We start from the raw sequence: 17,039 nt of genomic DNA, 5'->3' as shown, positions 1-17,039 counted from the left end.
GCCCTTGAATTAATCGGTGCTCCACTAAGGCCACCACTGTTAAAAAAGTCTAGAATCGCCACTGTACGTGAATATTGGAACACGGATAAATAAATTATAATTTGGCATTTAAAGACATCGCAAATATGGAAACATTTGATTTGTGTCAAAGGAGAGACCCAAGTTGGTTTCAGTTTCGTTTTAGCCTAAATGAATTTGTTTTGGCTTGTGGTTTATATATCTATAGTAGTGTTGTCAAAAGACCCGGTAATTCGGTACCAAGTTGGTACTAAAATTTTTTAAATGTGACGGTACCAGGTTTCTTTAAGTACCGGTAGGTCCCGTTCAAACCCGGTTCATCGCTATGATTTCCGCGAAGCAGAAAACGAGGAGGAATCTCAAAAACCAGTCATGAAAATGAAACTTACATTTTAATATGGACAGTCATGGTCAAAGTTAGCATAAATTTATCAAATCAAATCTCCATATGGACCTGTATCTGTAGTTAAATGTTAAGCCGCAAAAGTTGTTTGAAATATGAATCAGTGTTCTGCGCGTCTCTGTGTGAATCAATGAATGGCAGAGACGTGCGGGTTTGTTTACTACATAGACTGAAGCGCATGACGCTTGCAGTAATTTCAGCATTCAGAGTTCTCTCTCCATCAAGCGATCTGAACTTTTCAGTTCATCTCAATGGACGCACAGCGCACCTGTATTTGATGCTCTGTAAACTCTTTGTGGAGGCGCACGACTCACCGTCGCTTTACTGATAGCGCTGTTTCTCACACATGCAAAGAGAGAGAGAGAGAGAGAGAGAGAGAGAGAGAGAGAGAGAGAGAGTCTTACCACGCTGAATCGACACGCTATATGTAAACTATTCTTTATTGTCTTTTCCTGTAATGGAGTTCATTTAGAATTATTCATATTCATTTTTGAACAAGCAGAAGACATACCGGTTTCTCCGGTAGTAGGGGGAGCTAATGCGCAAATGGCAATTTCATTGGCTGGCGCTGATTTAGTACAGTCCCTGTTTTGATTTCAGCAAATCAGTTTGACTGAACGCAGACAACGTGATTAATATTCATGAACCCAGCAGCTCATCAATTCATAGTGCATTGGATTTACATTAGTATGATAGTAGAATTAGTAATAGTATTATCTTTTAATAATAATTAATATGATCTATTACTAATTTTTTTTACAGAAACCATCAATGACCAAAAATATCTTAAGTATCACCACCAGTCTTAAAGGCCATGTTGCAGGTTAAACACCACTTTCGATTAATGGGTACATAAATCACTCAAGATATGTATATCATTTTTAAATTGTCTTTGTCTTAGTTTTTGGTATTAACGTTTTTTTTACGCAACTCGTCGATGACGTCACGTTGGGGAGAAGTCGAGGAAAGGTAGCCTTAGTCTAGTATGATGCCGCATTCCAGGCAACCCGTAACCCGTGTTTTTCCAACCTTAAACCCGTGAAAGTGCACAGGAACGGCAATCAAACTCGTGACTTCCCACCCGTGAACTCGTGTCTCGTACTAGATCGATGTATTTCAAATTCCGAGGTCACACAGCACGCAAAACAACAATGACAGCCCCTACGGATAATACTGCCTACGGATGCAGTTTATGCAAGTGGCACACGTTGAAAAAACGATTTTAGGTCAATGTACTGTTGCAATAAAAAAATAATCTAGTTACAATTCCTTGCACTCAGAAAGTTTGGCGTAACTTGCCTGGAACGGTACAAAGTCGTTAGTCGTGGTATGAAATAGTGATTACGAGCTCAAAAACCTGCCTTGAACGCAGCATCAGAACTAACGTTATAGCGACTGACTGGGATGAGGAAGAGGTGGCAAGAGCCAATATGTATGATGACCTGCAGCTGTGTAATTTCGAACCTGCCAGACGTGAGAGGGCAAATGAGGAATTGCCAAGAACTGATGTCCGTCAAAGCTAATTAAATGCATGGTCCGAGGAGAATGAGTGGAGAGTTGGTGAAGTGTCCTGGTGAGTTGCTATCGTTTAGCATCGCAGCAATGAGCACTGGAGCTAGTCTACGAGCAGCAGTGCACAATAACGACACACACACACATATATATATATATATATTATTATTATTTATTTATTTATTTTACTGTCATTGAGTAGCACCGAGTGAAAAATCAACGTTTTCTTTATATCTAGTGGCAGTGATCATGATGTTAGTTCAGATAAGTACCGGTAACCTTTGTCATAGTGTCGTAGAACTGGTAAACGTTGTCTTTGTCATCTAGAAATAGAAGGCATCATGCTAGCTATATGGGCATTTTTAAGCGTTTATCTCTTCCTCCGGTGAAAATGTTGTTGCAAACGTAGCCGTGTGTGTGTCGCTGTGTTTGGCAGGTGCTTGTGTGGGCGGTGCTGTCCCATGGAAACTGCGCTGAAAAGCTTGTGCTGTAGGGAAGTGAGTGTGTTTGGGTCGCTGTTGGTCGATATCTATCTATCTGTCTGTCTGTCTGTCTGTCTGTCTATCTATATATATATAGTCTATCTATCTATATCTATGTATTTTTCTATAATCTGCGCTATCTGAATACTCTCGTCTACTACTTGTCAGAATGAGCTTTAGAATCAGAATCAGAATGAGCTTTATTGCCAGGTATGTTCACACATACGAGGAATTTGTTTTCGTGACAGAGCTCCGCAGTGCAACATAACAGCGACAGAACAAAAAACACAATAAGGAATAAAAAATACAAAAAAATACAAATAGGTGGGTAAGGATTGACAATATACAAATTGACAATGTATGGCAGGTATATTAAAATGAGCATTTATGTATGTACATGTATATTATGTGGAAAAATTGTAACTGTACGCTAAGTATGTGTGTTTGGATAAATAAGTGTATGTGTATATAAATATAAATATAAGTAGTATAGTGTGTTCCATGTATGTACATGTATATTATGTGCAAAAGATTTACGTGTACGCTAAGTATGTGTGTTGGATAAAAAGTGTAGTGTATATAAATATAAACAGTGTAGTGTGTCCCACAGTTATTATCAGCTGTTCATAAGATGGATTGCCTGAGGGAAGAAACCGTTCCTGTGTCTGGTCGTTCTGGTGCTCAGTGCTCTGTAGCGTCGACCAAATGGCAACAGTTCAAAGAGGGAGTGTGCTGGATGTGAGGGGTCCAGAGTGATTTTAACAGGCCTTTTGCTCACTCTGGATAAGTACAGTTCTTGAATAGATGGGAGGGTTGTACCGATAATTCGCTCAGCAGTCCGGACTACCCTCTGTAGTCTTCTGAGGTCAGATTTAGAAGCTGAGCTGAACCAGACAGTTACTGAAGTGCAGAGGATGGATTCGATGATGGTGGAGTAGAACTGTTTCAGCAGATCCTGTGGCAGGATAAACTTCCTCAGCTGGCGAAGGAAGTACAACCTCTGCTGGGCCTTTTTCACAATGGAGTCAATGTGAATGTCCCACTTCAGGTCCTGAGAGATAGTGGTGCCCAGGAACCTGAATGACTCCACTGCAGTCACAGTGCTGTTCATGATGGTGAGTGGGGGGAGTGCAGGGGGGTTTCTCCTGAAGTCCACGATCCTCTTCACTGTTTTGAGTGTGTTAAGCTCCAAGTTGTTGAGAGTGCACCAGACAGCCAGCTCTTTAACCTCCTGTCTGTAAGCAGACTCGTCACCGTCCTGAATGAGGCCGATGAGTGTGGTGTCATCTGCAAACTTCAGGAGCTTGACAGAGGGGTCCTTAGATGTGCAATCGTTAGTGTACAGGGAGAAGAGCAGTGGGGAGAGAACACAGCCCTGGGGAGCTCCGGTGCTGATTGTACGGGTGCTGGATGTGTATTTTCCTAGTCTCACTAGCTGCTGCCTGTCTGTCAGGAAGCTGTTGATCCACTGACAGACGGAGGTGACCATGGAGAGCTGAGTTAGTTTGGGCAAGAGGAGGTTTGGGATGATCGTGTTGAAGGCAGAGCTGAAGTCCACAAACAGGATCCTCACATAGGTCCCCGGTCTGTCTAGGTGTTGCAGAACATAATGCAGTCCGATGTTTACTGCATCGTCCACAGACCTGTTTGCTCTGTAGGCAAACTGAAGATGATCTAGCAAGGGTCCAGTGATGTCTTTCAGGTGGGCCAAATGACTTCATGACTACAGACCTTAGAGCCACAGGCCTGTAGTCATTTAGTCTTGTAATTTTGGATTTCTTTGGGATAGGGATGATGGTGGAGCTTTTGAAGCATGAAGGGACTTTGCACAGTTCCAGCGATCTGTTGAAGATCTGTGTGAAGATGGGGGCCAGCTGGTCAGCACAGGATTTCAGACAGGCTGGTGTAACGCAATCTGGGCCTGGTGCTTTTTTCCTTTTCTGCTTCCGGAAGACCTGGCGCACCGCATCCTCGCTGATCTGTATTGCAGGTGTGGGGGAGAGGGGGGATGCAGGAGGTGTGAATGGTGAGAGCGCTTGATTGGAGAGGTGTTCAGGATGGGTTGCAGGAGCTGTGAATGGTGTGAATGGTTGTTTGGAGAGGCATTCAGGGTTGGTTGCAGGAGTTGTGAATGGTTGTGTGGGGAGGTGTTCAGGGCAGGTGATGGGTGTTCTTTCAAACCTACAGTAAAACTCGTTCAGATCGTCTGCCAATCGTTGATTCTCCAAAGTGCTGGGGGGTGGTGTCTTGTAATTGGTGATCTTCTTTAGGCTTTTCCACACTGATGCGGAGTCGTTCAAAGTGAACTTATTTTTTCAGAATAATTCCTCTTTGCCACTTTGATCTCCTTTTCCAGTGTGTATTTAGCCTGTTTATACAAGACATTGTCCCCCTCCCTGAAGCATCTTCTTTGGCCTGACGGAGCTGCCTGAGTTTTGCAGTGAACCACGGTTTGTCATTGTTGTAATTTAGTTGAGTCTTGGTAGGAATACACATATCCTCACAGAAACTGATATATGATGTTACGGTCTCTGTGAGTTCATCCAGATCGGTGGCAGCAGCTTCAAAAACACTCCAATCAGTGAGGTCAAAACAAGATTGTAGATCCTGCTCTGCTTCATTAGTCCATCTTTTTACAGTCCTTAATACAGGTTTAGCTGATTTTAGTTTCTGCCTGTAGGTCGGTATAAGATGAACCAGAAGGTGATCAGAACGTCCCAAAGCTGCTAGTGGAACAGAGTGAAATGCATCCTTTATTGTTGTGTAACAGTGATCCAATATATTACTGTCTCTTGTGGGACAAGTAACATGCTGTCTGTATTTTGGCAGTTCACGGGAGAGATTGGCTTTATTAAAGTCCCCAAGAATGATTAAAACAGAGTCTGGGTGTTGTTGTTCTGTCTCTGTGATCTGCTCAGCGAGTTTCTGTAAAGCTGAGCTCACGTGCGCTTGAGGAGGGATGTAAACACTAACCAGAATGAACGAATGAATCTCCCGTGGCGAATAGAACGGCTTGCAGTTAATGAAGAGCGTTTCGAGATTTGAGCAGCACGTCTTCTTTAACTCTCTCTCTCGTCACTCTCAATGCTCTCAAGGCGGGCTTTGGTAAATTATTTCCCCAACGTGACGTGATGCAATGCATTATGGGGGAAAGGAGACCGCTGTAAGATAGTACCTACTTTTTCGTATTATATTCCGTTTTGTGATACCCAACAACATAAAATACAATGGATAACAGTTTAAATGTTTATTACCAACAAGCAAATTGCACAAATTCGTAAAAAAATTTACCCTGCAACACGGCCTTTAAGTTCAGTTAAAATGACAAACATGCATTCATTAGGCCTAAAAGTTAATTTTTACATAAAGGCATAGTGCTAGAGATATTACTATTATTATTTTTTTAAGAAACAAATCACAATATTTCTTCCATGTTTTAATTTTAATAGAAAATCCCTTTACCAGAAATAAAATGTGTTTAAATTTCATAAATTAAAAGACAAATTAAATTTGGGTGAAACTTGTTTACTGTTTATCATAATTATATAACTTGTAGAAAAACTTTAAACACAATTGTAAATAAGTATAAAGAATGGCATTGGTTTTTTTTTTTAATTAGCATATTTTTGTGTTTTGCTTTGGTACCGAAATTGGTACAGAGAACCGTGGATTTTCACTGGTATCGGTACCGAATACTGAAATTTTGTTACCGTGACAACACTAATCTATAGCTTCTTATATTTTTAATTCTTGTTCTTTTCTAAAGACTGTTAATTGAAAGGATTTGTTGTGAGTAAGGGGAACAAAGCTAGCCTAGCTATGTTTACAGTGTTTCTTCTAATGTTTGTACACATTTCCCATCAGCAATAGGCCTATTTCTGAATGAAATAAAAAAGTGACTTATATGCAACTTGTTTTTTTTTCTCCCTCTCTCTAAAAAATACAATTTGTTTATACCTGTAGCGTTAACCATGCAGCAAACCTTTTTAAATATTTTGATAAATTACTGAAAATAAATAAATGACTTTTAAACCATTTAACTGATTGTATAAATCAGTCAAAATTCTTTACTGTCAGTTAACTGTTAACCAGTTAAAATGAACATCCCTACTTCGAATATTCTGTGTTTTTTGGACCAGCCAGAGTCATTACTTCCACCTACGTCATGCTTGGCCTTTTCAACGTGATTACGTATTACTCGAAGTCATGGACGCACATCACAGAGCAGTGCAAGGCGAGCATTTCTGTTTATAAAGCATATACATATATATATATTATTTTTTTTTAGAAAATGACTGATCGCTTCACTAGATAAGACCCTTATTACTCGTGTAGTGTCGTGTAGAGCCCGTTGAAGCTGCACTGAAACTAATTTTGACCTTCAAACATTTGGTATCTGTTGAAGTCAACTATAAACAGAATAATCCTAGAATGTTTTCATCAAAAAAAAAAAAATTTTTTTGACTAAAGAAAGAAAGACGTAAACATCTTGGATGACACGGGGGTGAGTAAATTATCAGGAAATTTTAATTTGAAAGTGAACTAATCCTAAGTGTTTAATGGGGAACAAGCCCATTTTTTAATCATTCCACAGGTGCTCTCCTGTTGTTACTCACCCTGGGAAATGAAATTCTTCTCAAATTTCTGCAAGAACTCCAAGTACAACAAGTCATCTGATGTCAGTGCTTCTTCCCCAACCACAGCCTTCATTGCCTGCACATCTTTCCCGATGGCATAACAAGCATACTGCAAAAGATGAGAAGTTATTTAAATGTCCATACACAACATCCTCAAATTGCAACAATATTAAAGGGGTCATCAGATGCCCATTTTCCACAAGTTGATATGATTCTTTAGGGTATAAATGAAAAGTCAATACCATACTTTGGTTAAAATTTCTCAAAGACAGTGTAAAAAACACCCTTTTAACCTTGTCAAAATCAGCTCTGCAGAACTCAACTCATTTTTTGCATGTTGCTTTAAATGCTAATGACCACTCCTGACCCCGCCCCCTCTTCTGTAGGGTGATGAACCATGCTCTTAAAGACTGTTTACTTTAACCACATTTAGCCGTGTAACTTGCTAACTAGTCTGTTGTTAGGAACAGCGATTGCAAAGATTCACAAAAAAAAAAACTTAGGATCACTTCTGCTGTAAGTGAAGTTGGATTACAAATGATTTGCACGAATATTCACTAAACTAAATTATAAAATGCAACACTTTTTGTATTTGCCCCTATTTTTCATGAGCTGAACTCAAGGATCTAAGACTTTTTCTATGTACACAAAATGCCCATTTCTCTCCAATATTGTTCATAAATCTGTCTAAATCTGTGTTAGTGAGCACTTCTCCTTTGCAGAGATAATCCATCCACCTCACAGGTGTGGCATATCAAGATGGTGATTAGACAGCATGATTATTACACAGGTGTGCTTTAGGCTGACCACAATAAAAGGCCACTCTAAAATGTGCAGTTTTACTGTATTGGGGGTCCGAAAACCAGTCAGTATCTGGTGTGACCACCATTTGCCTCATACAGTACAACACATCTCCTGCGCATAATGTTGATCAGGTTATTGATTATGGCCTGTGGCCTGTTGGTCCCCTCCTTATCAATGGCTGGGCGAAATTGCTGGATATTGGCAGAAACTGGAACACGCTTTTATATACTTCGATCCAGAGCATTCCAAACATGCTTGATGGGTGACATGTCTGGTGAGTATGCTGGCCATGGAAAAACTGGGATGTTTTCAGCTTCCAGGAATTGTGTACAGATCCTTGCAACATGGGGCTGTGCATTATCACGCGGAAACATGAGGTGATGGTTGTGGATGAATGGTACAACAATGGGCCTCAGGATCTCGTCAAGGTATCTCTGTGCATTCAAAAGGCCAATAAAATGCACCTGTATTTGTTGTCCCTTACATACGCTTGCCTATACTAGGGCTGGTCCGAATACCATTTTTTTTAGCTTCAAAGCTTCAGTAGTAATCAACATCAAATATTCGAAGCTTCGGAAGAAGGGGGCTGAACATATGCTCCTCTCTAATAAAGGCAGGAATCTCTGTGTGTCTGTCTGTTTGCATTTATATTATGTTTAGAAACCATTCATTTAAACGACTTCATGCTTAGCGGGTGTGTTGTTGTAGACCCAAGAGAGTGCAGTGTTGCATTTTGGTGCAATATAAACACGCACATTATATTATTATTAAACTACGGAACAGTGCGAGCTGGAAGCGGTGTGCCTCACGCGGGCAGGGCTTATATGCTCTGAGAACAGACACTGCACTAGTGATACAAAACACAGGTTTTTTTAAGAGCAATTCTTTTAATATAGACAAATTATTATTAGGCTGGACTACAGTATGTGTTTTTTTTTAAATGGCTTCCATATTCGCAAGTATTTTACAAGCAAATTAAGTACACGTTTTTATCATGTGTAAAATTACTGATTAACATGGCGGAAAACGGAGCTCTTTGGAATACAATACAAATGCGTCAGTCATTGCCTTGGTTGTGTAATATAAACCACGATATAGACAATGATCAGATATTTAGTTTTTTTGGGAGTCCTTTTTGTCACAGTGTCTGGGTTGTGTCCCTGGGTTTCCACTAGATGTCCCCCTTTCTCACAGTGTCTGTCACCTTATCACTTCCTGTTCCCTTATTTGGTCACCTTCCTCCTTGTTAGTATTGATTGTTCCCCACCTGTCTCCTGTTCCCTCATTATCCTTCTGTGTATTTATACCCGGTCTGTCTGAGTCTGTGTGGCGGAGTCCTTGTTTAATGTTATGTTAATTCATGTCCGTCGCTTCTTGCCTTGCCTTGCCTTGCCTTGCGTCTTGTTTATGTTATGTTTGGATATTCTGGTTTTGACCCTGCCTGGACTGTTTACCCCTTTGGATTACCCCTTAAATAAAGGACTTACCTGCAATTGGTTCCCTCTCCTGTGTTTCCTGTATCACCGAACGTGACAGAAGGACTCCGTCACACTAGGAACCAGCGGTATGTCATTTTTCCGTTCCCCAGCCAAGATGGCGGAGCGGCGAACCAAGTACCTTCGGTTGATCGCCCTCCGCCAAGAGGGCAATGAAGTGGGTGCCCTGGCTCAGGTGTTCTGGTCCCTGGCCGAGGGCATGGGCTACAACGATGCGGCCCTCAAGGACTATTTCAATGGCGGGCTGGATGATCCAGTGTCTCATGAGGAGATGGCGCAGTTAGAGACACTGGAATTCTGGGAATTCGTGCGCTACCTGCAGCATCGGCTTCGGTGGGATGCCCCAGCCACTTCGGTCTCTTCCGGCGGGGTGGTCGTCAGCCCAGCACCACTGCCCAGGATGGCAACCAGCCAAGCGCCACAACCCAAGATGGCCACCAGTCCAGCACCACTGCCCAGGATGGCTAACAGCCAAGCGCCACAGCACAAGATGGCCGCTAACCCAGCGCCAATGCCCAAATTGGCCACTTTTCCAGCGCCACAGCCCAAGATGGCCGCCAGCCCAGCGCCGATGCCCAAATTGGCCACCGGTTCAGCGCCACAGCCCAAATTTGCCACCGGTCCAGCACCACAGCACAAGGTGGCCGCTAACCCAGCGCCAATGCCCAAATTGGCCACCGTTCCAGCACCACAGCCCAAGATGGCCGCCAGCCTAGCGCCAATGCCCAAATTGGCCACCGGTTCAGCTCCACAACCCAAGATGGCCGTCAGCCTAGCGCCACAGCACCAGATGGCCGTCAGCCTAGCGCCACAGCACAAGATGGCCGTCAGTCCAGCGCCACAGCACAAGATGGCCGCTAACCCAGCACCAATGCCCAGATTGGCCACCGGTCCAGCGCCACAGTACAGGATGGCCGCCAGCCCAGCGCCAATGCCCAAATTGGCCACCGGTTCAGCGCCACAGTACAAGATGGCCGCCAGCCCAGCACCACAGTACAAGAGGGCCGCCTGTCCAGAGTCATGGCCCAAGATGGCTGCTTGCCCAGCGCCGTTGCACAGGATGAGAGTCTCAGTTGACCCTCCGGAGTCTAGTCAGGTTCCGGTTGACCCTCAGGTCAGGTGCCAGTGAACTCTCCAGAGTCAGGGCTAGTCACCGCTGATCCTCCAGAGTCAGGGCTAGTCACCGCTGATCCTCCAGAGTCAGGGCTAGTCACCGCTGATCCTCCAGAGTCAGGGCTAGTCACCGCTGATCCTCCAGAGTCAGGGCTAGTCACCGCTGATCCTCCAGAGTCAGGGCTAGTCACCGCTGATCCTCCAGAGTCAGGGCTAGTCACCGCTGATCCTCCAGAGTCAGGGCTAGTCACCGCTGATCCTCCAGAGTCAGGGCTAGTCACCGCTGATCCTCCAGAGTCAGGGCTAGTCACCGCTGATCCTCCAGAGTCAGGGCTAGTCACCGCGGATCCTCCAGAGTCAGGGCTAGTCACCGCGGATCCTCCAGAGTCAGGGCTAGTCACCGCGGATCCTCCAGAGTCAGGGCTAGTCACCGCGGATCCTCCAGAGTCAGGGCTAGTCACCGCGGATCCTCCAGAGTCAGGGCTAGTCACCGCGGATCCTCCAGAGTCAGGGCTAGTCACCGCGGATCCTCCTGAGTCAGGGCTAGTCACCGCGGATCCTCCTGAGTCAGGGCTAGTCACCGCGGATCCTCCTGAGTCAGGGCTAGTCACCGCGGATCCTCCAGAGACTAGGCTGGTCACCGTTGACCTTCAAGGACTGAGTCAAGTCACCGGTGATCTTCAAGGACTGAGTCAAGTCACCGGTGATCTTCAAGGACTGAGTCAAGTCACCGGTGATCTTCAAGGACTGAGTCAAGTCACCGGTGATCTTCAAGGACTGAGTCAAGTCACCGATGGTCTTCAGGGACTGAGTCAAGTCACCGGTGGTCTTCAGGGACTGAGTCAAGTCACCGGTGGTCTTCAGGGACTGAGTCAAGTCACCTCTGATCTTCAAGGACTGAGTCAAGTCACCTCTGATCTTCAAGGACTGAGTCAAGTCACCTCTGATCTTCAAGGACTGAGTCAAGTCACCTCTGATCTTCATGAACAAAGGCAAGTCACCAATGATCTTCATGAGCAAATGCAAGTCACCAATGATCTTCATGAGCAGTGTCAGGCCAGCACCAATCTTCTGGAGTCCAGTAAGGACACCAGGGGATTACCAGAGTTTTGTTGTCCCATTGATCCAGCCGCACGGAGGTCTGCTCCGCCTTGGGGGGCTCTGGTCCTGACCACATGGCTGTGGTGGTCTTCTGCTCCGCCCTGGGGGGCGCTTGCCCTGACTACACGGTTGTGGTGGTCTTCCGCTCCGCCCTGGAGGGCTCTGGCCTTGACCACAAGGGTGTGGTGGTCTTCTGCTCCGCCCTGGGGGGCTTCATGTTGTTTTTTTCCTTTGGTTTTTGTGTTAACGTCTGTCCCTGTTCCTTTCTGTTAGTCTGGCCCTCCGTCCCTCCCCCTGAACCTCCTCCTGTCCTCCTCCCTCCTGGTCTTTCTGTGTTGTGTTTACATTCTAGTGTCTGTTCCCCATGTTTTTTTTTTCTGGCCCTCCGTCCCTCCCCCTGAGCCTCCACCTGTCCGCCTCCCTCCTGGTCTCTGTTTTGTGTCTGTCGTGGAGCGTCTGGAAGCCGCTCCGTAGAGGGGGGGTACTGTCACAGTGTCTGGGTTGTGTCCCTGGGTTTCCACTAGATGTCCCCCTTTCTCACAGTGTCTGTCACCTTATCACTTCCTGTTCCCTTATTTGGTCACCTTCCTCCTTGTTAGTATTGATTGTTCCCCACCTGTCTCCTGTTCCCTCATTATCCTTCTGTGTATTTATACCCGGTCTGTCTGAGTCTGTGTGGCGGAGTCCTTGTTTAATGTTATGTTAATTCATGTCCGTCGCTTCTTGCCTTGCCTTGCCTTGTCTTTGTGTCTTGTTTATGTTATGTTTGGATATTCTGGTTTTGACCCTGCCTGGACTGTTTACCCCTTTGGATTACCCCTTAAATAAAGGACTTACCTGCAATTGGTTCCCTCTCCTGTGTTTCCTGTATCACCGAACGTGACACTTTTTATCTGGTATTTACTTCGTTCAGTAACTGAAAAAAAGACAACTCTTGATGTGAAAAATAAAATAAACAGAAGACGACGACGGGTATAACATGAATAATCACAAATGTTTCCTCCACAGACAAAACTGTCTCAGACATTTTTCTATTTTTTATATTGAACTATATATATTGTATACACACACATATACATACATACACATATACATACACATATACATACATACATACATTATATATATATATATATATATATATACACACACTATATTGTAGCTGTTTATACTTGGCTGTTTGATCAAATAGTATGCTTTAAAAATGTATTGTATTGTCAAAAATGAAATCGGATGTCAACCCACTGAACAAATATTCAGATAATCGAATATTCTGGTCCAACCCCAGCCTATACCATAACTCCACCGCCAACATGGGCCAATCGATCCACAACGTTGACATCAGCAAACTGCTCACCCACACGACACCATACACGCTGTCTGCCATCTGCCCTGTACAGTGAAAACCGGAATTCATCCATGTAGAGAACACCTCAAGTCTGTTACGACGATGAACTACAGTCAGGTCGAGAGCCCGATGAGGAAGACGAGCATGCAGATGAGCTTCCCTGAGACAGTTTCTGCAGAAATTCTTTGGTTATGCAAACCGATTGTTGCAGCAGCTGTTCGGGTGGCTGGTATCAGACAATCTTGGAGGTGAAGATGGTGGCACATGAACTGCGGTTGTGAGGTTGAATCGATGTACAGCCAAATTCTTTAAAACGCCTTTGGAGACAGTTTATGGTAGAGAAATGAACATTCAATTCACTGGCAACAGCTCTGGTGGACATTCCTGCTATCAACATGCAAATTGCACGCGCCCTCAAAACTTGCGACATCTGTGGCATTGTGCAGTGTGATAAAACTGCAAAAGTTTTAGAGTGGCCTTTTATTGTGGCCAGCCTAAGGCACACCTGTGCAATAATCATGCTGTCTAATCAGCATCTTGATATGCTACAGATTGGATGGATTATCTTGGCAAAGGAGGAGTGCTTACAAACACAGATTTAGACTGATTTGTGAACAATATTGGAGAGAAATAAGCCTTTTGTGTACATAGAAAAAGTCTTAGATCTTAGAGTTTATCTCATGAAAAATGGAGGCAAAATCTAAAGTGTTGTGTTTATAATTTTGTTCAGTGTAGATACATTTAGGTAGATTAGGGGCACATTCCCTTAACAATCAAAAGTAATCCACTGCGTCTTAAGTGGCTCAGATGTGGGGAGTAAATGACAACTGCTATGTTCATTATTACATTTAACAATAAAACACCTCAATCACTACGGAGCCATTCTTATCTACATCTGCTTGGGCAGTGAAACAATTGCGGTCAGATTGTGACAACTCACACAGGGCAGGTCTAAGGTAAGATGGCACTGTCAATCAACAATCGTGGGAGCCTGTGTGACGTCACTAAGACAAGAAGCTGAGAATGGCCTGATTTGAAAAAGGGGATATTATTTTTAGGAATTAGATAAAAACCACTGGGTGGATTTTTATCATTATAAGGTACATGTGTACATACACTTCCAACACACATTTATGTTAAAAAAAATTGTAAAAGTGAATTTAGCATCCGATGACCCATTTAAAACTATATAGTAATTTGATCAAATAAATGCAGCCTTAATGAGCATAAGAGGCTTCTTTGAAAAACACTTGATTAATATGAATATGAAAATAAGTCCATACTTACCAGCTGATTAGAGACATCTGAGTGGTCTTTGCGTGTCATTCCTTCACCAATGGCTGACTTCATCAGTCGAGACAAAGAAGGTAGTACATTGATAGGAGGATAGATCTGCACCGAAATATCAACAATTACTATAAAACAGCACATGAGATTCAATCGTACTATATAACTAATGTTCAGACTGTAAGCTTGTTTCTTGCCTGTCTGTTATGCAGCTGCCTGTCCACATAAATTTGACCCTCAGTGATGTAGCCAGTTAAATCGGGAATAGGATGGGTAATATCTGTGTTTAGGTGATGAAAATAAGTAAGTTATGATGAGTTATATCATAAGATTTATGATGGTTAAAAAATTAAAACAACACTAGGTAGGAGTAGGTTTGCTAACCATCGTTGGGCATAGTGAGGATTGGGATTTGGGTGATGGAGCCATTGCGTCCCTCCACACGTCCAGCCCTCTCGTATATTGTTGCCAGATCAGTGTACATGTAACCTGGGAAACCACGTCGCCCAGGAACCTCTTCTCTAGCTGCTGAGACCTTCAAGATGATAGGGTTTAATGCATGGTTGTAAGTAAAATTTAAGTAAAATTAAGTAACATGTTTAACTTTAATGTTAATGGCATCCAGTATAAATTCACACATCATACCTCTCGTAAAGCCTCAGCATAAGAGCTCATGTCTGTCAATATGACCAGCACGTGTTTCTCACACTGGTAAGCCAGAAACTCAGCTGAGGTAAGTGCAAGGCGAGGGGTGATGATGCGTTCAATCCTGCGTCAGGAAATCAAACATTGTGGTCCAAGTCATATCAAAATACATATTTCTGAGTCATTATTTACTCACATTCATGTCATTCCAAACCTGCATGACCTTCCGAAAATGTGAAGAAATGTGTGGCAAAGTATGGTGACCCATACCTGGAATTTAACACTTCCAAGTGCACGCACTCAGTAGTGAACAAAAACACAGTGAACACACACCCGGAGCAGTGGGCAACCATATTGGTGCAGTGCACGGAGAGCAGTTAGGTGTTCGGTGCTTTGCTCAAGGGTCGTACCTCAGTCGTTGTATTGGGTATGGAAGAGAGTGCTGGTTATTCCCTCCCCCACTGACCAGACCCGAGACTTGGGGTTACAAGTCTGACTCTCTAACCATTAGGCCACAACTGCCCCAATGCCACACTACTGGTTGCTCACCTGTTACTCATTTAATTTTGGTCCACTTGGAATCATTTATGGTACTTTTATGCATATTTAAAACAAGGGATGTCCATATTAACCGTTTAACTGTTAACCGAATGTAAAAAAAAAAAAAAAAAAGATTTGACTGATTAATCAGTTTAAATAATTTAAAATGTATTTTTAAAGTATTTTCACCCCGAGTATTTCAAGTAAGTTTGCTGCATGGTGAAAGAAAAGTATGTTATACATTTTTTCCAACCGGGAAAAATCAACCCAGGACAGCATCCAACACGAGGTTGACTGATCATGGGTCGAGAGTAGGATAGATGACTGACAGACCATGTTGGAGTATTTGCTGCTCAGCAGATCCTGAACTCACTGACAAAAATCTGATCTTGTAAGATTAGATGTGCTTCTTTACATCGAGTGCGCGTGGACGCAGAATCAAAAGTGAACAGCGAACGCGCATTCAAAAGTGGTTTCAATACCCAAAATTTGATAGCGGGAAAATTCTAAATAATATAAGAATGTTTGCGGACGTGGTCAAAAAAATAAAAAAATGAGCAGGAGCGGAACTCACACGTCAGGGTCATGGACACTTATCCATTCTATTTTTATTTCATAATAATTTAATATTCTAATTTTATATCAGTTAATGGTTAATGTTCAAAAGTAACGGATGTCGGTCCGTTAACCGAAATGACCATCCCTATTTAAAAACCCAAAAGATTTTGGAATGACATGATGGTGAATAAATGATGACATTATTTCATTTTTTGGTGAACTATCCCTTTACTTTGAAGAATATTTTAGAAGATACTGACGTGGGATCATTGGCCAGATTTAAAAAGAGGCACACGTTGTCCATAGACCCGTTCTCTTCAAAATCAGACTTAAAAAATCTTGCAGTTTCCATGTTGACCTGAAGATACAAGTCAAGTCATGAAGATATCCCATTGGGATGGATGTAGATTGCTAACTTTTAATCAGAGGTGTTGCTCACCCCCATGGCAGCAAACACAATGGCAAAGTTCTCCTCACTGTAATCCATCACATCTTTGGACTTCTTCACCAAACCCGCCTGACGACAGATCTGTGCAGCAATCTGAAAAACACACATTACAATGAGAAAAAAAATAGGTTCAGGGTTCAACTGTAAGGTAACTACATTAGACATGGTAAAATGGCCATTTTGGGTATTTTCCAAAATCGCTTTGATTTGAGCCACTGTGTCTGATTAACGGTGTGTTTATTATTTTTACATTTGCTATTGCGACATTGCATTTACATACAATACAGTTCAAATGTTTGGTTGTCAATAAGACTTTTTAATGTTTTTGAAAAACATCGTTTCTTTTGATCACCAAGGCTGCATTTATTTGATAAAAATTATTGCAATTTTAAAAAACAGTTAATTATTTGAGTGCATTTTAAAATACAATTTAATCATGTGATGCAAAGCTGAATTTTTAGCATCATTAAATCAGTCTTCAGTGTCACATGATCTTTCAGAATTCATTTTAATATGCTGCTCAAGAAACATTTCTTCTTATAAGCAATGTATAAAAAAGATCTTTTGGGGGAAACCATGATACATATTTTTCTCTGGATTATTTGATTAATAGAAAGTTTAAAAGACCCATTTATCTGAAATGTAAA

The 17,039-nt window shown here is 42.7% G+C and overlaps 1 protein-coding gene across 1 annotated transcript in view; it reads right to left on the bottom strand.

Annotated features, from left to right (window-relative positions):
• atp6v1b2 (ATPase H+ transporting V1 subunit B2) overlaps positions 1-17,039 on the bottom strand; it is a 37,962-nt gene that overhangs the window by 8,896 nt on the left and 12,027 nt on the right. Inside the window, exons 7-13 of the mRNA XM_059544986.1 lie at positions 16,384-16,485; positions 16,205-16,302; positions 14,847-14,970; positions 14,586-14,736; positions 14,399-14,481; positions 14,202-14,306; positions 7,032-7,161 (exon numbers count right to left, since the gene is read on the bottom strand). Of these exons, the coding sequence (XP_059400969.1) occupies positions 7,032-7,161; positions 14,202-14,306; positions 14,399-14,481; positions 14,586-14,736; positions 14,847-14,970; positions 16,205-16,302; positions 16,384-16,485 (793 nt within the window). The remainder of the gene's footprint in view (positions 1-7,031; positions 7,162-14,201; positions 14,307-14,398; positions 14,482-14,585; positions 14,737-14,846; positions 14,971-16,204; positions 16,303-16,383; positions 16,486-17,039) is intronic.

The sequence above is a fragment of the Carassius carassius genome, chromosome 49 (assembly GCF_963082965.1).
Source record: "Carassius carassius chromosome 49, fCarCar2.1, whole genome shotgun sequence".
Lineage (NCBI taxonomy): Eukaryota > Metazoa > Chordata > Actinopteri > Cypriniformes > Cyprinidae > Carassius > Carassius carassius.
This window is presented reverse-complemented; position numbering and strand designations above follow the sequence as displayed.